General features: G+C 35.8%; 1 protein-coding gene and 1 pseudogene across 1 annotated transcript; both read right to left on the bottom strand.

Moving 5' to 3' along the window:
* Positions 1 to 10,352: 10,352 nt before the first annotated feature.
* LOC110633510 (ABC transporter G family member 1-like) lies at positions 10,353 to 13,865 on the bottom strand. Its single transcript, XM_058150303.1, has 8 exons — positions 13,256 to 13,865; positions 13,020 to 13,099; positions 12,175 to 12,639; positions 12,013 to 12,099; positions 11,793 to 11,918; positions 11,510 to 11,704; positions 11,333 to 11,419; positions 10,353 to 11,251 (listed from the first exon to the last, which is right to left on the bottom strand). Exons 1-8 carry the CDS (start codon positions 13,752 to 13,754, stop codon positions 10,604 to 10,606), a joined length of 2,187 nt encoding a protein of 728 aa, XP_058006286.1. The 5' UTR covers positions 13,755 to 13,865; the 3' UTR covers positions 10,353 to 10,603.
* A 5,920-nt stretch (positions 13,866 to 19,785) lies between these two features.
* LOC131181574 (ABC transporter G family member 1-like) lies at positions 19,786 to 23,277 on the bottom strand (annotated as a pseudogene).
* Between the last annotated feature and the right edge of the window lie 972 nt (positions 23,278 to 24,249).

The raw sequence follows: 24,249 nt of genomic DNA, 5'->3' as shown, positions 1-24,249 counted from the left end.
ATGGAGGGTTTAGATGCAAAAGGACATAATCTGATATCTAAAAATTAAAGAGAATCAAAATGGAGGGCCGGGATCCCGCTCAGAATATCCGTCCTTTCTCTTCTTAATCCAACAGCTCAAGATCTTGCTTTACAAATTAGATCCAAAGGTTAGGAATAAAAGTGTCGAACCTGTCATCTACTTTTTGATCCGAGGGCTCTGGATCCATCCTTACGGTTGTGATCAACGGTGGAGATCGAAATGTACGGGACTGCTTTAATTGTTCTAGCGTCTAGCGGCTAGGTGGGCGTCCTTACAGATGAGATGTGTGGTGGGGATCTGATCACACCTGCGATGTCTTAACTAACTCAAATCTAACGATGGAGAGAGTTAGTGGAAAGTTCGGACCAGAAGTTACTTAACCCTTCTGCGCTTTCCAATCTCTTTAGGTCGCCTTCTGTATTATCATGACCATCCCCTTTTTCGATCTCTCTCTTGCATCAGGTCCCCTCTTATTTCCCGATCTCTCATTCCTGATATTTCCTTTCCGTATAACTTGCATTGGTCAAAGTAATAAATTCTCTAGTTATCGATACATCTGCTTCAGGTTTTGTATGCAATAAATGCTAAGGCCATATTTATATGCAGCAATAGGAAACACCTTCACACTTCACTTTTCCTTTTTTAGTTTATTTTCAATGAGCCACTTCTCTAATTCTAACTTTTCCGGTGATAATTATGATTATGATGGCCCTTTTGATCTTTTTCTGACTGTTTCCTTTGCCCCTCGCCTAAAAATTTGTGACCTCGGCGATTGGAGAGCTACGAGAACATCACCTAATGACAGTGAGGGAACCAGACTAATTTATCAATCAAGACCGAAAGTGACGGCCGTGCCGATCTCAAATCGGTCTATCGATATAATCAATAGACCGATCTCAGATGAGAGGACTGCTAATTTTAATCTTAATGTCGGTGACCACCTCTTGAAGTTCATTTGGCTCCAAACCATATCGGGCGTCCCGATTGTAGCTCGGTTCTGGTCAATGACATTGGTGATGACTCCGCTCAATATCATGAGAGTTATAGTCACCCCATCTGAGCTGCATATCTATCCAATATTTGTGGCTGACTTTCTAATCAAACACATCTTTTGATTCAAACACATCTTTTGATTCAGCCACAAGACTAGGCTTTGACATAGGTTTGCTTTTTGGGCCTCGGAGTAGTCTTAAGCTAGGTAGGATGTAGTGCTGATCTTTAGAGTTCGCCCAAATGATGTAATCAGATCTTTAGAGATCGCACCAATGATGTAATCCGATCTTTTGAGATCGCCCAAATAATGTAATCCAATCTTTTGGAAATGAAATGAAATTTTTGTTTAAATGTTTGTCTTATTATTGCATTAGTTATTTTTCAATCTCTGATATGTGTATCCGATCTGATCCCTAAACGAATCGACATTAGCCAATCCTTGGCTTTGGAAGTTTGTTCAATCCGATGACCTTCTCATTTATTCGATTTTTTTTATTATGTTTCTGGAACCTTCTTGCGACGTGTCAAGGAAGCGGCCGGTTCCACTAACTGATGTGTCGCTTAGGACTTCGCGAGCATTTAATGCTCAGACGGGTATAAATAGGGAAGAGATGAGTCAGTCGTTTCCTTATGTCATTTTCAAAATTTCTCTAGCAATCTCAGCATTTTCTCTCGTTTTCTCAAGTTTTCAGGCACCAATTACACTCTGGTAAGGATTTTGATCTTTCCTTGGTTAATTTCTTTTGGTTTTCCTGAAAATGGGCGGTGCCGAGGGTCAGAGAACTGCAAGCCCCCCTTCCATCCAATTTTCGTGGACCTCGGAAGAAGGCGATGTGATTAGATCAGGCAGTCGAACCAGCACGACCATCATTCCGGTTACTGGTCTGGCTACCAAACCTAAGTGAGGAACCTCTTCGAAGAGGGAAAACCTACCAATTGATGAGCTGCCATTCGTTCTGAGGTAAACCGATCTCCAGTCTATAAGTCAGGAGTCCAATCTGCGGATCGACTCCTTTAAACTGATCAAATGCCATGGCAACCTTCGGGCAGATCACTTCTTTGATGAAGGCAATCTCATCATAGTTGTAGGCCCTGTAAGCTATAATGAGCTTGATTTTGATGATAACAAAACTTAATGAAATATACATTAATCCTTTGTGCACAAGTATTTGAAGTGATTTTATAGGTCATGATATGCAAAGACACTGATGGAAGGACTATTCTATTGACATGGCTGATATAAAAGGAGTTTATCATCTTGTATAACACAAGACGAATCAAAGTTCATGAAGAAATAGGATAGAAATTAAGTTCTTAGGTCCATTGTACAAGATTGGAGAATTTATGCCATTTAAGACCTAAAATCAATTTTGTTTTTAGATTCAAGAGTTTAGAAAGTGTTTTTATATCATTTCTAAGGTTTTTGAATGGTCAAAATAATTTTTACAACCTTTCTTCAAAAACTCAAAATTTCAAATTTTAAGTCAGACAGTAGCGAAATTAGTTAACTCGTTGCGATAATTAGTTAACTAGTTTTGATGTCTAAAATTCTTTGTCTTACAAAACTAGTTAAACCGGTGAAAATTTTAGCTAACTATTTTTATGATCTGACCTAACTCAACTCTGCTGCACGACTTTCTAAGTAATAAAGGCTAGTTTTTTAAAAATTAAAGAGCCATTAGACACACTCTCCAGCAGACGTTTTTGGCAATGAAAAGCAACTATAAAATGCATCATTTACTACAATTCTAACTAATGAAAGTGCTCTTATTCATAGTGAATTTATTGTGGTTTTTAAAGCTTTCATTCAATTACTCTTGAGCTTGAGTGGCAAATCTTCTCTCTCAATCTTCTAGCATTAAATTCTGTACCTGAGAGTTATTGAGAGTGATTTCTTCTACACCAAAACCTATTTAAGGTTGTGTAAGTGTGAGGACTCACTTGTGGAAGGTTTTCAAGCACCTTGTGAAGCTTGTGGGAGGTTTTCAAGCACCTTGTGAAGCTTATGGTCTTTTGTGGGAAGCAAAGATGTTGTAAAGGTCCTCAAGCACCTGGGAAGCTTGCTGATATTGTAAAGGCTTTGAATCTTGCCTGTTGAAAAGATCAAATAGTGGAGTGACTCTCAAAGTGGGACTTTGGGAAGAGTGGATGTAGGCTAAGAGAGCCGAACCACTATAAACATTGTGTTTGATTCTCTTCTTCCCTTAACTCTTTAATTTTCAGCACTTTGATTTTCTGATTATATATTGAATGTGTTGAGAATTTGTTTTATTGAGCTAATATTGCAAACTCTGAATTATATGTGAGAAAATACACTTGATATCAAGTAATTAATTTGTGTATGAGCTAGTATTTGTGCATAACTTGATTGATTACTTAAATTATATCCTAGGAACAGAGTTATACACATACATAGAAGTGCAAATCCTCAATTTTTCATTAAGTCTTGAGCAAGGACTGAAAAATTGTCTAAAGTGTCCAATTCACCCCCCTCTTGGTCACTTTCTTTGGGATAATAATAGTATATGAAGAGCAGCTGAAGGCCGGACTCCATTTTCCTTTAGATGAATTTTACAAGGCTGTCTTAAAGTTCCATCATGTCTCGGTAGCTCAAGTGCATCCAAACTCCTGGCGAACTTTAGTAGCCTTCAAGGGCCTCTACCGAGCCAAGAGACTCGAGCCTATGGCTAAAGTCTTTGCCGAGCTACATAGGCTTGCCCGAAGGAGGGATGATGAATTCTGGTTCTTTTAGGCAAAGCCGAACTGCTCGCTTTTTACCGATCTCCCTTCTTCGCTGAAGAACTGGAAGGATCAATTTTTCATCCTTAGAACTAAGGATCGGAATGATTTTGAAGGGATCCCATGTAATTGGAGTTATTTGGTCCCCCAACTCCCTAAGAAGCTCACCTTAAATAAGGACGAAGACACCATGGTGAAAGAGTTAAAGACTCAAGCGTCCACCCATAAATTCTCGTGCTTAGATGCTGTTATGGCCAAACTGAAGTGGTGGATGATGCAGCTGATCAGCGATGAAGACTACGAGGTTCAGCTCTCTGACCTCGGTCCTGGTACATTCCTGATCTCTAGTATTTCAATCTTAGTGAACTCACTGACTTCTACTTTGTGTAGGTATGGCAGGTGGTGAGGCTTCTAAAGAGAGAAGTAAGCGAAAGAGGGAGGTGTCCCGAAAGGTGCGAGCGATGAAGGCGGCCATTGTTACCGCAGCTCAAACACCTCGCCACGATTTGGTAGAAGTACCGAGCTCCCCTCCCCAACCTCAGGAATAGTCAGTCTCAGAAGTAGAAGTCGTCGTTCCTCCTCTTCAACAGATCAAATGTCCACCTCCTCCGATCTCTTCCAATGTGGAAGGGGAGCCTTTTGGCCTCACTGTTAGGACACTTTCCTTGGGGGGCTCAACTCCTCATCCAATCTCTAGAAAGGAACCGTTCCACCCGAGGAAACCCTGGCTTAGCAAAAGTTATGGGCGCCTCTATCTACTTCCAAGAAGATCAGAATAGATTGGCAGAGTAGAGCATCGACGATATTTTAACTCAAACGATGAGCTTGGGCGTAGAGGCTATTGCCAATCAACATGTGATCCGAGAAAAAGACCACACCTTAAGGAGGAAGATTTTTAAGGTAGTCCAAGATGCCTCAGCTGCATAGGCTTAACTCTCCTCTGCCAATGATTACATCGCTAGACTGGAAGATCGGGTGAAATACTGCGAGGAGAGGATAACCGAGGTGGAACGGGAACTCAAAGTTTCTCAAGTTGGTCGATCTGTCGATCTAGCTTATTTTTTTTAGCAGCTTCAAGCAAAGGAGGAGGAGCTCCAGGTGAAGGAAGAGGAGCTCCAAGCGAAGGAAGAGGAGAGCACCACAAAAGAAGCTGGGGCATATGTGAATGCCCATAACGACCCCCTGGCCGAGCTGAAGAAGCATTATCCCGAGGAAGACTTCTCCTGGATGGATAAGCTCATCCCAGAAGTCGAAGAGGATAGTGATGAGGAGCCCGGGAGAGAGAGAGAGAGGATGAGAGAAATGATAATGTACCTGGGGAGCAAGTTGGGGGAGACTCTCCTGCTGAATGACTTGTACATTTTATTTTGAAATGAATTGAGATCCTTTTTGTTTAATTTCTTGATGAGATTGAAAAGCGTCCAAAATTGTCTGAGTATTTAATTGATAAACGTAGTTTAACATAAAATTTGAAAGCGATTATTAATCAGGAGATAAGAGATCGGAAAATCATTATACGTGGACCTGAGATCGGACTAACTCATGACCAAATATCGGATGAAACTTTAAAATATTATAATTAGAAAGATTTGACACTGACTTGAACTTTTAAGATCGGAACCATTATTAGACCGGACAGAAACCTTAACTTCATTTTAAGGGATATCTGGGGCATTTAAGCGAGAAGCCCGATCACAACATTAGCCGAATGAAGTTCTGCAATATTTGCACAGAGAGATCGGAGAATATCAGTAGATAAGATTGCATGGTCCAGAGACCTAGTGTTGACTCGAACCCATCTGACAGAGACCAAGAGATCGGAAAGCCATCTAACTTAAGCGTGAGATCGGTTTGTTCCAGGGACGAGCAATCGGTGAGTCCAAAAAAGCTGTTTGTGATTGGGGACACCGGTTGAGAGCGGATAATAAAGTTAAAAGTTTAAAAGTTCCTTGACTTTGGAGGTCGGCCAAAATATGGTATCTACACATGGTAAAGTTGAATTTAGACAAGAAAAATCTTTCTACTAAATTATCATCTCTTGAGCCTGCATAAGTATGACTCAGCAGTCATTACATAGGAAAATTCTTGCTTAAACTTAATTTCATTGCTTACTCAAGATAAAAATATATAGATTTTATATGTTCAACAAGTAGATCTCATTATATATTTTTATATTCATAATGAACCAAGTCTAAACTCTAGATAAGAAAAATCCATTGTACTATTATAATAACATAAGAATTTAGGTTTTGAATCTATATATTGTAAATAAATATATATACACATATATAATAAATAATCATCCTCAGATGGAATTTCTCTAAACTAAATCATGAACACCACAAATCTCATTTCCATTCAATTTCAAGTGAAGAAGAGGGATTCTCATTGTAACACCCTCACTGTAGTAATTCTGTATATTCTACTGTTCCGGTGGCCAATGTTGGTCTGGACAGCTAGAACGTTTAGAAAAATATTTAGACTAGAGTGAGGAGCCATACTTAACTCAAATATTAATAAGAAAAATTTAGGAAAAATTTTAGAAATAAAATACAACCAAGTTAAATGAGCAGGTGCCCTGGCAATGGGTAACCCAGTGGGAAGTTGCGGTTCTCACAACTAGGAGCCCTAAACTTGGGAAAAAATTCATGAAATAATTTTTGAGACTCCAGAGAACAGTCATTGAGGTTTCTATGGCATTAGAATACCAAGAAAAGACTTAAAAAATTTTTTCAATCGTTACAGACAATTTTGGTCTGTTAAGCCAAACGGAGGGCATTTTGGTCATTTTGTCTTCAGAGATGATTTTTGGCCGACTTGTCCAGTTAAGTAAATAATTATTATGACATAAAATATAAATAAATATTGCTAAAAATTAAATTAAAAATGAGTAGAGAAAAGAAGAAAAGAAAATGAAAGAAAATACCTAATTATGACATCATATGTGTCATTAAAAACCTATCCACCAATCACAATTAAGCACCACTTAAATTAACTAATAAAAGAGGATAAATGACACAAAGAAAAGAAAAAGCAATCTGCTCCTTCTCGCTCAAAACCAACCGAACTCCATGGACACACCACCATAGTTCAAGCTTCAAAGCTTGGAAACCTTGCTTATCTTGCACCAAAAGCCCTAGATCCCTTCAATAAAAATTACCCCATACCTTGTAGGAGTGTTTGGCAACCAAGAAAAGCCAAGAAAGTGAAGTTTAAACTTGGGAGAATTCTGCTCAAAAAAGGTTAGTGCCTATACTTACTTCCCTATCTTGTTAATCTTTGTTAGGAAGACAAATGAAATGTGAATTTGTTGTAAAATTGAACAAAACAATTATATTGAAGTATGTATGAAAATCGACAACCATGGGAGAAGGATAAGATTTGTTGATTTGTATGACTTGAATTGTTTAGAAGTGGTTTGTGATAAGATAACTTGAGTTAAATATTGAACTATGTGTGTTAGATGTGTTACATGACATGAATAGCATGAAATGGACATTTGAAAATTAGGGTTTGTGAAAAAAATTAGGGTTTGCTCATGAAATGGTATATTAACCTTGTAATGGTCAATTAGTGACCATTTGAATGTGTGTAAGGAGGAATTGAAGTGAGTAAGGATGTTGGAGTTGAGCTTAGGCATGCTGCCCTTGGTGACCTGCAGGACTGGTTGTGAGTCCAGCAGGTTTGGGTAGCTATAAATGGAGTTGTATAGGTTCAATTAGTGCAAGGCCAATTGGACATGAAACTAGACACATAATGGCACAACTTTAGTGAAGAAACCCTACCCAGAAAACCAAACCAAGTTGACCTAAAAACTGCCCTAATCCGGGTGACTTGCATTCTACCTGGGCAAAATGACCAAATAAACAATGTTTATTTATTTGGTCATAACTCAGTGTAGAAAGGTCCAATTGACCTAAAATTTTACCAACAGAAAGCTGAGATATAGACCTACAACTTTTATGAAGAAGCTAAACCCAAATTTTGATCTTAACATGTTCAAAAACTGACCTACAATCAGTGTACAAAACACTGTAGATTTAGTTTTGTCCAGAAAATCTGGAAAATTTGCAATCCATTCAGTTATAATATTTAGGCCATAACTTGAGCTACAAAACTCCAAATGGAGTGATTCGAAAAAACAAATGTAACTAGACACAATAACAAACAACTTTCGTGAAGACAATTTTGTCAAATTCCTACTATACAAATGACCAATGGAACAGTAAACTTAATACTTGAAATCTGAAAATTGTGAATAACTAACACTAAGCTTTGAAATGGTATTGGCAACCAATACCAACAACTTTAGAATGCAAAATGTGGTATATTGGTGAACTTAGGTTCAACAAATTTATTATGCATTAAAAAGTCAATAATTTGAGTAAATAGTAATACAAAGACACAAAGTGTAAGAAATAAATTAATAGAGAAAATTCAGGCAGGAAATTTAGAATCCATGAAATGTTCATGGATTGCTTGGAATAGGTAATTGAGATTTATACTCCCACACCAATGGAGTTCATAATATATTAGCAATACAACTTGAAGTATGAAATGTACTTGACATGAATAAATTATTGAATGTATAAATGAGATAAAAGTGTCATTTGGGATTTAGGTTCCCATCAAAAGAGAAAGGAAAGATGATGAATGTAAATGGTACGTGAAACCAAATGAATGTGAATTGAAATTAGCATGAATATTATGATGAATGTATAAATTATGGAATTTGTCATGAAATAATGAAATCATAAAACACAATGTATTAATATTTAATGATATTATGTGCCCTTGTATTGCCTAGACACATGTGTCAGATTAGATAGATTGGTATGCCAATAGGGTATTGTTTTAGCAGTACTGTGAAAGGCTTTATGCTTATATTTATGGCTTTATGCCCGAACTCATGGCTTTATGCCCGTACTCATGGCTTTATGCCCAAACTCATGGCTTTATGCTCGTACTCATGGCTTTATGCCTGCACTCATGGCTTAATGCCCGATTATGTGTTATCATGGCTTTTTAGCCATATTGACTACATACGTGGTTGACGTTCTGCGTCCCATGGTATGACGGCCCACCGCGGTGTCCAGTGCCAACGACCCGTTATCCAGTTTAGTCAGCAATGGAGTTCATAATATATTAGCAATACATCTTGAAGTATGAAATGTACTTGACATGAATAAATTGTTGAATGTATAAATGAGATAAAAGTGTCATTTGGGATTTAGGTTCCCATCAAAAGAGAAAGGAAAGATGATGAATGTAAATGGTACGTGAAACCAAATGAATGTGAATTGAAATTAGTATGAATATTATGATGAATGTATAAATTATGGAATTTGTCATATAATAATGAAATCATAAAACACAATATATTAATATTTAATGATATTATGTGCCCTTGTATTGCCTAGACACGTGTGTCAGATTAGATAAATTGGTATGCCAATAGGGTATTGTTTTAGCAGTACTGCGAAAGGCTTTATGCTTATATTCATGGCTTTATGCCCGAACTCATTGCTTTATGCTCGTACTCATGGCTTTATGCCCGCACTCATGGCTTAATGCCCGATTATGTGTTATCATGGCTTTTTAGCCATATTGATTGCATACGTGGTTAACGTTCTGCGTCCCATGGTATGACGGCCCGAGGCACCGCGGTGTCCAGTGCCAACGACTCGTTATCCAATTTAGTCAGCCTGTCATAGGTTACTTAGGCAGTCTAATTTATTAAAATAAGTTATGAATATTAACAATTAAAAATACTAGAAAGCAAATAAATGAGTAAGAAATTATGAAATCAATTAGTTTAGCTCAAAAAATTTGTTTCTTAGAATGGTCTGAAGTAAATGAAATTAGTATTAAAAATTTTAAATATTATGAAATGATTGTAAACGACTTAGAAAGTATCAAGGAAGTGATAAAAAGACTAGTAGAAGAATTATAACTTAAATAACATTACAAAAGTGACTTTCATAAGAATATAAGTATAAGTATAAATTTTAGATTTAATCGTACATTATATAAGTGATTATTGTAAAACTTATGTCAAAAGAGATTCTAGAGAGCAACATAAATGACGAAAGATATATTGTATGAAAAATTTCATATGAACCAGTAAAATTCTTGAGTATAGAAAATATGCTCTAATTATTTTTACTTGTTATATTATTTCCTTGTTATATTATTACACCACTAAGCAGCAATGCTTAGCGCAGTGGATTTATTTCCTCACGCAGGTACTGAAGTTAAAGCCCAGCGAATACCAAACAGATATTTTGGAGTTTTGATCTACAGAGTGTTCAAGGTTGTCACCTCTTCAGCAATGCATGTAGATAGGGCCCATATAGATCATATTATGTATTTTGTACATTATAATTAGTTATTGTTTATAATGTACACTATGAATTGTATATTGAAATATAGATTATGGAACTGTAATTAATTTGTAGATCATGTAAATTATGAATTTATGTAATCAGTCTGTAAATCATGTAAATTAATGAAACTTGAGGACTTATATATATAAATTGTGCATGAATGGAAATGCATGGGAATGAATATGAAATTGAGATATATGAATGAGATATGGATTATGAGAATAATTGATGAGATTTTTATTGTAAAATATTATTGAAATTTTCAAACAAGTAAATAGTAAAACACGTCAAACAATAATAAAATAGGAGAAACTTCGTTAGTTTTTTCATCGAAAAATAATCAATATTAAATATAACGAGAACAAAATTTTTAAAGAAATAAAGTAAGATAAGTTAGGGTACTCCGGCACCGAATGTAGCATGCCTTGCTTGGCTACACTGTAGTCGGGTGAAGAGTGTTACACTCATGTATCTGTCTGGACTTGTGTAGGAGGAACAGACGTGACAGCTTTGATGATTGGCTTAACCTTTTCAATAATTTTTATGATCCCCAAGAACATGAGGCGATAAAGAACCACCATACCAAACAAGATAGCGATATCAATCCATTTTGAGTAACTCATCTCTACTTGCCAAATGTTTCGCAAAATTTCTTCACCAGTAATGGTAGGCAACCCTCCGACTTGATTATTTGGGAATGTCAATCCTTCAAACTCATTCTTGTAGAATCCTTGGTTTGCATACTTGTGGAATGCAATATAGTACATTGGGTACCTCCAAAAAGGCTTGGGAAGATCGTCAGGCAAGCGAAAGAAACCTCCATTTAGCATCATCACTCCTTGAATTCCAGCACCTGTTATGATACCCATCAGGAAATCTGGCACTATACTTGCAACTGTCATCATTAGGCTTTCTACCAGCATCATGCATGCAAAGAGCAGCAGTGCAAAGTAGGCGAAGTGTTGAAAACTCTTTTGAAGGCCAACTAGGTAATAAGCTATGGCTCCAGGGACTAAAGAGATAATTAACAGGTAAGGAATAGAAGAAAATGTGTTTCCAACAACGAATGCACCAACACCATAGTGCCCATTTAATCTTTCTCGTTCGAAGATCTGAATTCAGAGAAGGAAATTAAATTCAGTCAGTCATTGAAATCGTGTGGCTTGACAAGATCATTATTAGAGCAGTCTGACCTTCATATCCTCAACAAAAGAAGGGAATCCACCAATTGCCATGAAAGTCAAGAACGCGGCCACAAACATAAGCATTGAGCCTCTAGCCTGGAAAATTCAACAGTGATTAATAGCAGCGGAGAAAAGTATACATGTACTGCTCCTGAACTTGATGCAATATAATCTATTTATATATACCTGAATTGAACCATACGTGAAGCCAATGTCATGGAAGATAGTCCCTACGCATAAGCACAATGCAATGTAGATTGCGAGGCGAAGCCAGTAATAGCCTAGGTCACGACACATGTTCACGAAGGATCTCTTTGTAAGAACAATGCATTGGGTGATGAAGCTTGCCTGACTTCCTTTCTTCTCCAGAATTTTTCCTTTCTTTAAAACCAAGAAGACAAAAGTATAATTAACAATCTTTAAGGTAGCGCTAATTAATTTCAACTAATTAACAAACAGTTCTCCATACCTTTTCGCAAATATAAGCCACTTGCTGTTTAACTTGCTGGAAAATCTCTGATGATTCGTATGATTTGACAAGAACATTAATAGCTTCCTCTGTGCTTATGAAACCCCCAAGGCCTTGTTCAAGGTCCTGATAGTAAAATAGCAAGCAAATTAAACGGCGAAATATCACGAGGAATTGATATATTTGCATGCGCCATTTACTGATAGGAAAATATGCTTACCCCGTCGAAGTCCTTGTTTATGGTCCTAAGGTAGTGATCTGATGGGTTCCTGAGAGAAGGGCAAGGGAAGCCATTCGAGGAAAAAAACTGCAGACGAAATGAATTTTTACATAATTTATCAACTGCCCAAGAAACCAATTATCATTCCAATAAAATCAATACCATTTCTGCCATTGAAACAGGACCAAAATAGACTGTTCTGCCATAAGAGAGGAGGCAAAGATTGTGGAATAGCTCAAAAACTTCACTGCTAGGTTGATGAATTGAAGCAATAACAGTCCTTCCATCTCGCTTAGCAAGCCTCACAATACGTTTCATGACATGGTAAGATGCTGCACTGTCTAGTCCACTGGTAGGCTCATCAAGAAACAGAAGCTTGGGGCGAGTCAAGATTTCAATGCAAATGCTGACTCTTCTCTTTTGTCCACCGCTAAGGCCTTTTGTGCTCCACCCTCCAATTCTAGTGTCAACAGAGTCTTGCAAGCCCATCTCCCTTATTGTCATCTCGGCTCTTTGTTTCTTTTCAGATATTGACATGAAGTCTGGTAGTTGAAGCTGTGCTGAATAGTACACAGCTTCCCTTACTGTTAATGTTGTCATTAGAGTATCATCTTGAGTCACGTACGCCTTGAAACATGATAAATCATAGAGTTAAATACAGCATATAAAAAAAAATCATATATAGACCACTGATGAACAAAAATTAAGGCTTGTAAAAAAAAAAAAAAAAAAAAAAGGGCGTCAACCGATTTTTTTTTTATGCGACCGCCATAATCATACAGTAAAGACCTTTTTTTTTTGTTTTAATTTTATTTAAACCCCAACCGTTCAAAATTAAAGACCTCATAATTTAATTATATCAATATAAATTAAAACTTATTGATCTTTATAAATAAGGCTACGTACTTGAAAGAATTATATAGGCTGAAGATAATAATAATAATAATAACAATAACAATAATAGTCTTTATAAATTAAACTTATTGATCTTTATAAATAGTTCTTACCGAAGTTCCAAAGGCAAGTGTCACCTTGTGACCATTGATTAGGATCTCTCCAGTTTGCTGTGTATTGGAACTTAATCTCCCTGCAATAAGCCCTTCCTCCTTAGCGTTATTATACCATATGAAATATATATAACCCAAAATAAAGAAAAAAGAAAAAAAATTATAGGAAGCACTTAATTAATAATGATCATATATCTATAAAAAGATAATAATAATAATAATGATCATATCTATACCTGCCAATGCATCTAGAAGAGTGGACTTGCCGCAGCCTGAAGGGCCCATGACGCATAACACGTCCCCCGGCTGAGCATACCCTGTTAGCCCTTGCAGGATTACCCGGCGGCCATTTTTCCCATCACCTACTGTAACCGACAAATCCTTCCACGTACAGAAAATGCCATCGCCATTGCTTCCATTGGATGAAAACTGCTGCTTCTTGTCTTCATTTATTAGCTCGACAGTTGCTTCCATCTCAATCTTATCTAGAGATGGTTTTTTATATCGACCTGAAGAATCGAGAGTCGGATGATGATGATGATCACGACCATCAATAGCAAAGCCAGTGCTAAATGGGAATAGTACTGTGTCCATGCTAAGGGACTTGTCATCTTCGTCAGAAGCCATGCTTTGCAACTCTAACTCGTCGTCTACTCTTGCTGCAGGCTTTTTTAGAGGTGATCTAACTGTGCTTGGTTTTGGTGTCCATCTGGGCACATTAACCGTGGAGTCCATGCTAAATTAGGAAAAGAACAATGTGAGGATGGAAGAGTTTTGAGAGAGAGAGAGAGAGAGAGAGAGGGTGAGAGACCAACTGCAATAAAATAATTAATAATGGTTTCTTTCAATAAAGCTGTTGCTGCAACAATGGAATAGTAATGTAGCTATCAATAAGTCAGAGAATCTTAGCGGAAAAAAGGGTAGAGATGAGCCTATCAACTTGTTGGCGACATTTATTTATTGCGGGGTGGTTAAATACGTGCGTTTTACATATTAATTTCAAAGTGTTAAACTAACATGAATCTATATAAATTAGATAAATAATAAAGTAACAAAACTAGAGATTATATCAAAATGGATTTGGATTCTCTTATGTTAAACATAACCATCATATATTATACAATCTCATTTTTTAAATTTAAAATTATTAACTGATATTTTATTAAAAAATAAAATTTATTTTTAAAGGTCTAAAAGACATTATTAGAATATTATTCCATGGCATCTAATAATCAAATACAACTTGCTGATTGTATGTCACGACCCAAAATTCTGAACCGTGATCGGCGCATAATTTAAGTATTCTTAAATCATGCAAGCCTTATCAGAGTATCTTGAATGAATATATTATCACTTACTAATCCTAAAAAAATAGACAACTGTTTAACGGCATAAGAGAGAAAATAAAGGTGCCTTATAATTAAGATAGCGGCAACTGCTATCTTTTCTGGGTATTTTATAATATCGAGGCCTTCACAGCTCCTTTCAATCTGCGCCACTTTTTCTCCTTCAGAAATTTTCTCCATGAATGTCATCAAACAAGCCAATTATCTGCTCAATTTGCCTTGGGTAATATCGCTGGCTTCAAGGTCCAGTGCTGCAAGGGCTTGAGGTTGCTGGTATGTATGAGAACAAAATGCGTGAGTTTCATTTTTTCACAAAATTCTCAAGTCTTTGCGTTGGTGTTCTCATTTCACCATTTTTAATAATATCTCCAATAATAATGTTAAACTTATTAATTCTTGCTTCAATAAGTCTTTAAATCTAATTACATTAGCGTATTGACTTATTACAATTCTTAATATTTAATTAAATTTTTGTTAATTGAACTATCAAATTAATATTTAGTTAATTTGAAATCAATTGAATTAATTATGTTTTTCTACTCTAAATGAAAAACGAAAAATATAAATTAAAAATAAACTATATATCATTAATATATACATATTAAATTGAAAAAAAAAATTTATTTTTCGTCACTATTCGAATGAATTCAACAGTGGAAGAGAATTCACTTACGGCAAGCTATAGCCTGTAGTGCAGGCGACCTTTGATGGAACCAATATATATATATATTTGAAGAAAACTAAATTTCATTAATAGAATCACCATAAACATGGAAAAAGTTGATAAGAACTGTCAATTCATCACCGCAAGTGGTTGCATGATAATTAAACGTAGAGTGCGATAGGACCAGGCACTTGCATTATTATTTTTAGTTGTGATGTTGATTTTTGACATTGAAATTTCTTATATCAAAGAAAAAAAATTGCATTTGGATAGGATATTTGCATGAAAGATGTGGTTCTCATTGCTTGAAGCCGAATTGGCTGAGAACATGGCACTATTATCGTTTCCTTTGAATTTATATTAACGATTTAATATGGGAAGAACTAAAATTTAAATGTCAATTTAACATTAACATTATATATAATATATAAAATAGACAAAATCTAAATAAATAAAATGCTGAATAAACATCATAAATATTCCATAAGTAAACTGCGGAGTCTCTACAGATTTCAAATAAAAACTTAAACTGTTCAATAAACTAAACTAATTATTAGCCTGAGAAAATATGAATTCGGGCATACTATGAGAACAAATCAAATATTGTCCCTCTCCAGAAAATGGATTGAATATTTGGATCAATTTCTCTGCGATGCGAAAACAGATAATAGACAGAGAAAACGTGGTTTGAGCTAAATACTCAGTGAATGATAATTATAGCACACAACGGAATAGGAACAGGCAGACGCTTAATTAATTTCACAATAAATTTTCTATTTAATAAAATCATGCTCATGCTATCAAAATAATTTATAAAATAATTTCATAAAACATATATGCAAAAGAAATTCATCCAATAAAAATTTTATGGTACAGTGCACCAGGGTGATGATACCCTACATCACCAAAGGCCAGATAGTAAGCGCGCTACCAGATATTAGATACCTTCCTTGTCACGACCCAACCTATGGGCCGGATCGGCACTAGGACCTGGGCCAGCCTAAAGCCCCCGGGGCCCGTAGTAAGCCTAACTATTCCTTAACCCAACTCTAAGGCCCATTCGGCCCAATTTCAAGAAACCAACCGGACAGAGTCCGGCCATAAAATGGACCTTTTAACGGGGAGTTTTTAACTCGCCTGACCTGTAAACACAATATATATCATTTGGGGAGCTCAGCTCACCCTCCCCATACTCATAACAACATAAAATAAATGGGAGCTCAGCTCCCTCATCCAGTCCATCAACATGCATAAAATAATAAGTTTACAGGCCCAAATTAGCACTTTATATTGCAGACACAATTCAAATAAATATTTATAACACATGCGAAAATTCTATGAGTTAATACATTTACACAAATATTAATAAACAACTTGCGAAGGAGAAAAGCAGGTTAACCACAATAAAATCCTCCTGTGGCCTGAAAAATAATGAACAGGAGTGAGCGTTCGACTAAGAGAGTAAAATATCAATTTTAACCATAATCTCTATAACTATCTAAAACTAATGCACCCTGTAGAGTGAAATGCAACATCAGCAATATTTTCACATCATAACAGTAAAAAGGTAATTTGTAGCACTCACACACCCAGTAATATCAATCATAAATATATGGGAGCTGATCCCCTATATAGCTCTCTTAAATCCAACCTGTGCCAGCGAAGAACTCAAGCCGGACTTTCGCTTAATAAACCAAATCGGAGCTCCCAGCGAACAACTCAAGCCGTGACTACCCTGAAGGATCGGGTCCCAGCGAAGATCTCAAGCCGTGACTACCCGTCCTATCCATAGCCAACACCACATCACACGCACGCCAACTCACGCACACTGCTCCAAATTACCACAACAACATTCATGGCACTTTAACAGTTGTGAATGCAACATAAAATGTGCCTAGAGTTTAACTACATAGATATATGCATATAAGTGATGCATGGGCATGCTTGAACATATAATAATATCGAAATTACAATTAAAATTAATATTTTACTCACAGACTTGATGGTGGTCACTGAGGCAGCTGGGCGGAGGAAGAAGGCTGTCCCGGCTCACCTGACAATTTCATTACAATTATTTAATACAATTGACTCAATGCAAACCAAGAAAAAGACCAAATACGTCCTAAGTCGTGCCGAAAATCTGACAGAGTCTCCCCTATACTTAGGACCTACCCAACCTGCAAAAGGGCTCAAAACGCACTTCTATATTCACAAATCATACACTCACAACTCAATCACATCACACAGCCCCTCCTGGGCCCATCCAAACAGTCATCAATCACAATATGTAAATTTACAGTTTAGTCCTTATAATTGATCATTGTTGCAAAAACTACCCAAATAAGCTCTAAAAATTCTAAAACTTTGCCCTGCGGTCCTTAGCAATATTACTAGGCTATTGCAAAAAGAATCATAATTTTCTAAGCTACCACGAATATTTTATGGATTTTTAATCCTATTTAAGCACTAGAAAGTTACGAAAAAACAAGGTTCGGGTTTACCTTTGCCGATTCCGACTTTGGGGACACGCTCGGGACGTCTGACAATGGTGGAGTAGCCAAAATCTCAATCCAATTCGGAGACCTTTTCGGTGACCGGTCTGTCTGGTCGGAAATTCACAGACCCAGACAACTGTCGAATTTTCGCGAATTGAAGATACGTACACGAAGCCCACAACACGGGGGTTAGTACATAAATTTTACGAAATTTTCTAAGCACATTTAATGCTCGGAAAAACACTGCGAAGTTCCGTGGGACCCATAGAAAAACGGTGTCGGAAAATTTTGAAATTTATATCCACGCGAAGCTCTCGACGAGTGGAGCGCTCTGGTACTCTCGGTTTTCTCGTGGGGTTCACGGTTTGCGAGAAATCTAGCCCAAAAGTCAAAATGGGCTAAAACTTCCCGGGTAAAAATTGGACAAACCGCTCGATGGATTTCGATGTTCTTGGTGTCTATGGAAAGCTCTCGAGGAGTAGATGGATTTAGACACAAGACCCGGTCCGATTGGTGGCCGGATCGGCCAGATTTCGGCCAGGAAGACGAAGAGTCGCGCGCGCGCAAGGGGCATTCGCGCGCATTTTTTGGCTGCCTGGGGCGTCGGCCGACCGTGGGAAAGGGGTGGGGTAGCGTGCCGGCGAGCTGGGGTGGCTGGGGAGGTGGCAGCGCGGCAAGAGGAGGAGGGAGGAGAGAGAAAATGGGAGAGGAAGAGAGGAGGAAAAACGCGCGCGGGAGAGGAAGAAAAAGGAAGAAGAAAGGCCGATCCGATTCGACCGGTCTGATCCAGTCCGGTTCGATTCGATCGGTTTAATTTAGAATACAAAATTTTGAATTTATACTCTTCCTCAGGACCGAAAACGAGGTCCAAAAATTTCAAAAAAATTTCAGAAAACTCAGAAAAATCCGTAGACTCTAAATATATTTTTAGTTTTGCCACGTGGTCTTTAAATTAGTTTTTAAAAATCATCAAAGTTTATATTTTAGGAAAATCGAACCCGATTTTTAAAATCCGAAAAAAATCTCAAATAATTTCTTAAAATTTAAATAAAATTAAAATATGAATATTACTCATAAAATAATAAATTTAAAATTTTTGGGGTGTTACAATAAATTATTTACTTAAAATTTAATCTATCCTATTTTATTGGTAATAATATATTAATGTAAATTAGAAAATCATTTAATCGAAATTAATTAAATTATCAACTAGTTAACTAAAATAAAACATTAAAATTTTTAAAATAAATTTTAGAATCTATATTATCATTTATTATTGCTTATGTTATTTTATTAATATAAAATACTACTTATTTAATATAAATGCATAAATTGTTATTTATAACACATATATATATATATTAAAATTATTAATAAATTGGAGGTGATCTATTTAAAAAAAAAATACATATGCATAAAATATTCTCATAAAATAACTATTGATTTCATCACATACTTTAAATAACTAAATTATAATTAAAGTATTATAAATAAAACTAAATAAGTGAGTATTTAAGATTTAGGTCATTACACAATAGCAGCAAATCCCTCTAACCTGATAATTAAAGGCCTGTTTAGCATTGCCGTTGAAATTACTGTTGAAAAAATCACTTTTTTAAATATGCTAGTTAGAGAGTATTAAAAAATAATTAAAAATTAAATTTGATAAATTTTAATTATAAAAATACTAAAACAACAAAATAATTTTTTTCAAACTGCATTTAAAATGGTGCTTTTATTCAGAAAAGCAGTTTCAACCTCTTAAACTCAATGCCAAACAGGCTGTAAACATGATAATTAAAAAATAAAGGCAAAAATTTCTAAAGACTGCTTCGCAATAACTACATAAATTGATCAATTAAAAAAAGTTGCAGTAGCTATTAATAACCTATAATTAAGTATGAATAAGAAAAAAATTATGTAAATTGTTCTATCAAAAAAGTTGCATCATCTATGGAAAAACAGATAAACAAATATTTTATTAAGAAAAATTTTTATTAAATTCGGTCTATTATAGATTCAAAATATAAGATGTGCAGTAAAATTTACTTATTAAATGCACATATTTCATATATTTGTGTTTTAAATTCATAATAAAATTGAATTTAGATAAGAAAAATCTTTCTACTAAATTATCATCTCTTAAGCCTGCATGAGTATAACTCAGCAGTCATTACATAGGAAAATTCTTGATTAAACTTAATTTCATTGCTTATTCAAGATAATATATATATATATTTTATATGATCAACGGGTAGATCTCATTATATATTTTTATATTCATAATGAACCAGGTCTAAACTCTAGACACAAAAAATCCATTGTACTGTTATTATAATGCACATACATAATAAATAATCATCCCCTGATGGAATTTCTCTAAACTAAATCATGAACCCCACAAATCTCATTTTCAATCAATTTCAAGTGAAGGAGAGGGATTCTCATGTATCTGTCTGGACTTGTGTAGGAGGAACAGACGTGACAGCTTTGATGATTGGCTTAACCTTTTCAATAATTTTTATGATTCCCAAGAACATGAGGCGATAAAGAACCACCATACCAAACAAGATAGCGATATCAATCCATTTTGAGTAACTCATCTCTACTTGCCAAATGTTTCGCAAAATTTCTTCGCCAGTAATGGTAGGCGACCCTCCGACTTGATTATTTGGGAATGTCAATCCTTCAAACTCATTCTTGTAGAATCCTTGGTTTGCATACTTGTGGAATGCAATATAGTACATTGGGTACCTCCAAAAAGGCTTGGGAAGATCGTCAGGCAAGCGAAAGAAACCTCCATTTAGCATCATCACTCCTTGAATTCCAGCACCTGTTATGATACCCATCAGGAAATCTGGCACTATACTTGCAACTGTCATCATTAGGCTTTCTACCAGCATCATGCATGCAAAGAGTAGCAGTGCAAAGTAGGCAAAGTGTTGAAAACTCTTTTGAAGGCCAACTAGGTAATAAGCTATGGCTCCAGGGACTAAAGAGATAATTAACAGGTAAGGAATAGAAGACAATGTGTTTCCAACAACGAATGCACCAACACCATAGTGCCCATTTAATCTTTCTCGTTCGAAGATCTGAATTCAGAGAAGGAAATTAAATTCAGTCAGTCATTGAAATCGTGTGGCTTGACAAGATCATTATTAGAGCAGGCTAACCTTCATATCCTCAACAAAAGAAGGGAATCCACCAATTGCCATGAAAGTCAAGAACGCGGCCACAAACATAAGCATTGAGCCTCTAGCCTGGAAAATTCAACAGTGATTAATAGCAGCGGAGAAAAGTATACATGTACTGCTCCTGAACTTGATGCAATATAATCTATTTATATATACCTGAATTGAACCATACGTGAAGCCAATGTCATGGAAGATAGTCCCGACACATAAGCACAATGCAATGTAGATTGCGAGGCGAAGCCAGTAATAGCCTAGGTCACGACACATGTTCACGAAGGATCTCTTTGTAAGAACAATGCATTGGGTGATGAAGCTTGCCTGACTTCCTTTCTTCTCCAGAATTTTTCCTTTCTTTAAAACCAAGAAGACAAAAGTATAGTTAACAATCTTTAAAGTAGCGTTAATTAATTTCAACTAATTAACAAACAGTTCTCCATACCTTTTCGCAAATATAAGCCACTTGCTGTTTAACTTGCTGGAAAATCTCTGATGATTCGTACGATTTGACAAGAACATTTATAGCTTCCTCTGTGCTTATGAAACCCCCAAGGCCTTGTTCAAGGTCCTGATAGTAAAATAGCAAGCAAATTAAACGGCGAAATATCACGAGGAATTGATATATTTGCATGCGCCATTTACTGATAGGAAAATATGCTTACCCCGTCGAAGTCCTTGTTTATGGTCCTAAGGTAGTGATCTGATGGGTTCCTGAGAGAAGGGCAAGGGAAGCCATTCGAGGAAAAAAACTGCAGACAAAATGAATTTTTACATAATTTATCAACTGCCCAAGAAACCAATTATCATTCCAATAAAATCAATACCTTTTCTGCAATTGAAACAGGACCAAAATAGACTGTTCTGCCATAAGAGAGGAGGCAAAGATTGTGGAATAGCTCAAAAACTTCACTGCTAGGTTGATGAATTGAAGCAATAACAGTCCTTCCATCTCGCTTAGCAAGCCTCACAATACGTTTCATGACATGGTAAGATGCTGCACTGTCTAGTCCACTGGTAGGCTCATCAAGAAACAGAAGCTTGGGGCGAGTCAAGATTTCAATGCAAATGCTGACTCTTCTCTTTTGTCCACCGCTAAGGCCTTTTGTGCTCCACCCTCCAATTCTAGTGTCAACAGAGTCTTGCAAGCCCATCTCCCTTATTGTCATCTCGGCTCTTTGTTTCTTTTCAGATATTGACATGAAGTCTGGTAGTTGAAGCTGTGCTGAATAGTACACAGCTTCCCTTACTGTTAATGTTGTCATTAGAGTATCATCTTGAGTCACGTACGCCTTGAAACATGATAAATCATAGAGTTAAATACAGCATATAAAAAAAATCATATATAGACCACTGATGAACAAAAATTAAGGCTTGTAAAAAAAAAAAAAAAAAAAGGCATCAACCGATTTTTTTTTATGCGACCGCCATAATCATACAATAAAGACCTTCTTTTTTGTTTTAATTTTGTTTAACCCCAACCGTTCAAAATTAAAGACCTCATAATTTAATTATATCAATATAAATTAAAACTTATTGATCTTTATAAATAAGGCTACGTACTTGAAAGAATTATATAGGCTGAAGATAATAATAATAATAATAATAACAATAACAATAACAATTACAATAATAGTCTTTATAAATTAAACTTATTGATCTTTATAAATAGTTCTTACCGAAGTTCCAAAGGCAAGTGTCACCTTGTGACCATTGATTAGGATCTCTCCAGTTTGCTGTGTATTGGAACTTAATCTCCCTGCAATAAGCCCTTCCTCCTTAGCGTTATTATACCACATGAAATATATATAACCCAAAATAAAGAAAAAAGAAAAAAAATTATGGGAAGCACGTAATTAATAATGATCATATATCTATAAAAAGATAATAATAATAATAATGATCATATCTATACCAGCCAATGCATCTAGAAGAGTGGACTTGCCGCAGCCTGAAGGGCCCATGACGCATAACACGTCCCCCGGCTGAGCATACCCTGTTAGCCCTTGCAGGATTACCCGGCGGCCATTTTTCCCATCACCTACTGTAACCGAAAAATCCTTCCACGTACAGAAAATGCCATCGCCATTTCTTCCATTGAATGAAAACTGCTGCTTCTTGTCTTCATTTATTAGCCCGACAGTTGCTTCCATCTCAATCTTATTTAGAGATGGTGTTTTATAGCGACCTGAAGAATCGAGAGGCGGATGATGATGATGATCATGACCATCAATAGCAAAGCCAGTGCTAAATGGGAATAGTACTGTGTGCATGCTAAGGGACTTGTCATCATCGTCAGAAGCCATGCTTGGCAACTCTAACTCGTCGTCTACTCTTGCTGTAGGCTTTTTTAGAGGTGATCTAACTGTGCTTGGTTTTGGTGTCCATCTGGGAACATTAACCGCAGAGTCCATGCTAAATTAGGAAAAGAACAATGTGAGGATGGAAGAGTTTTGAGAGAGAGAGAGAGAGGGGGTGAGAAACCAACTGCAATAAAATAATTAATGATGGTTTCTTTCATTCTTATCCATTATCACAGCTGTTGCTGCAACAATTGAATAGTAATGCAGCCATCAATAAGTCAGAGAATCTTAGCGGAAAAAAGGGTAGAGATGAGCCTATCAACTTGTTGGCGACATTTGTTTATTGCGGGGTGGCAGCTACTCGTTTCTTGTTAGCAGAGACCTATTAAATACGTGCGTTTTACATATTAATTTCAAAGTGTTAAACTAACATGAATCTATATAAATTAGATAAATAATAAAGTAACAAAACTAGAGATTATATCAAAATGGATTTGGATTCTCTTATGTTAAACATAACCATCATATATTATACAATCTCATTTTTTAAATTTAAAATTATTAACTGATATTTTATTAAAAAATAAAATTTAATTTTAAAGGTCTAAAAGACATTATTAGAATATTATTCCATGGCATCTAATAATCAAATCCAACTTGCTGGTTGTACGTCACGACCCAAAATTCTGAACCGTGACCGGCGCATAATCTAAGTATTCTTAAATCATGCAAGCCTTATCAGAGTATCTTGAATGAATATATTGTCACTTACTAATCCAAAAAAAATAGACAAAATCCAAATAAACAAAATGCTGAATAAATATCATAAATATCCCATAAGTAAACTGCGGAATCTCTACAGATTTTAAATAAAAATTTAAACTGTTCAATAAACTAAACTAATTATTAGCCTGAGAAAATATGAATTCGGGCATACCATGAGAACAAATCAAAGATTGTCTCTCTCCAAAAAATGGATTGAATATTTGGATCAGCTGCAGAATTCTACTGATCTGAAACAGATAATAAACAGAGAAAATGTGGTTTTAGTTAAATGCTCAGTGAATGATAATTATAGCACACAACGGAATGGGAACAGGCAGACGCTTGATTAATTTCACAATAAATTTTCTATTCAATAAAATCATGCTCATGCTATCAAAATCATTTATAAAATAATTTCATAAAACATATATACAAAATAAATCCATTCAATAAAAATTTTATGGTACAG

The sequence above is a fragment of the Hevea brasiliensis genome, chromosome 7 (genome assembly GCF_030052815.1).
Source record: "Hevea brasiliensis isolate MT/VB/25A 57/8 chromosome 7, ASM3005281v1, whole genome shotgun sequence".
Taxonomy (NCBI): Eukaryota; Viridiplantae; Streptophyta; class Magnoliopsida; order Malpighiales; family Euphorbiaceae; genus Hevea; species Hevea brasiliensis.
The sequence above is the reverse complement of the archived record's forward strand: the minus strand, read 5'-3'. Positions and strand labels throughout refer to the sequence as shown.

What these genes read in the sequence shown, in the direction of transcription:
- LOC110633510 (XM_058150303.1), bottom strand. Translation starts at nt 13,754, where the DNA reads ATGGACTCCACGGTTAATGTGCCCAGATGGACACCAAAACCAAGCACA. An exon ending in TCACGTATGGTTCAATTCAG is followed by an intron (nt 11,420 to 11,509) that starts GTATATATAAAT and finishes TGAATTTTCCAG; the next exon opens with GCTAGAGGCTCAATGCTTAT. An exon ending in CTTTTGTTGAGGATATGAAG is followed by an intron (nt 11,252 to 11,332) that starts GTCAGACTGCTC and finishes CTCTGAATTCAG; the next exon opens with ATCTTCGAACGAGAAAGATT.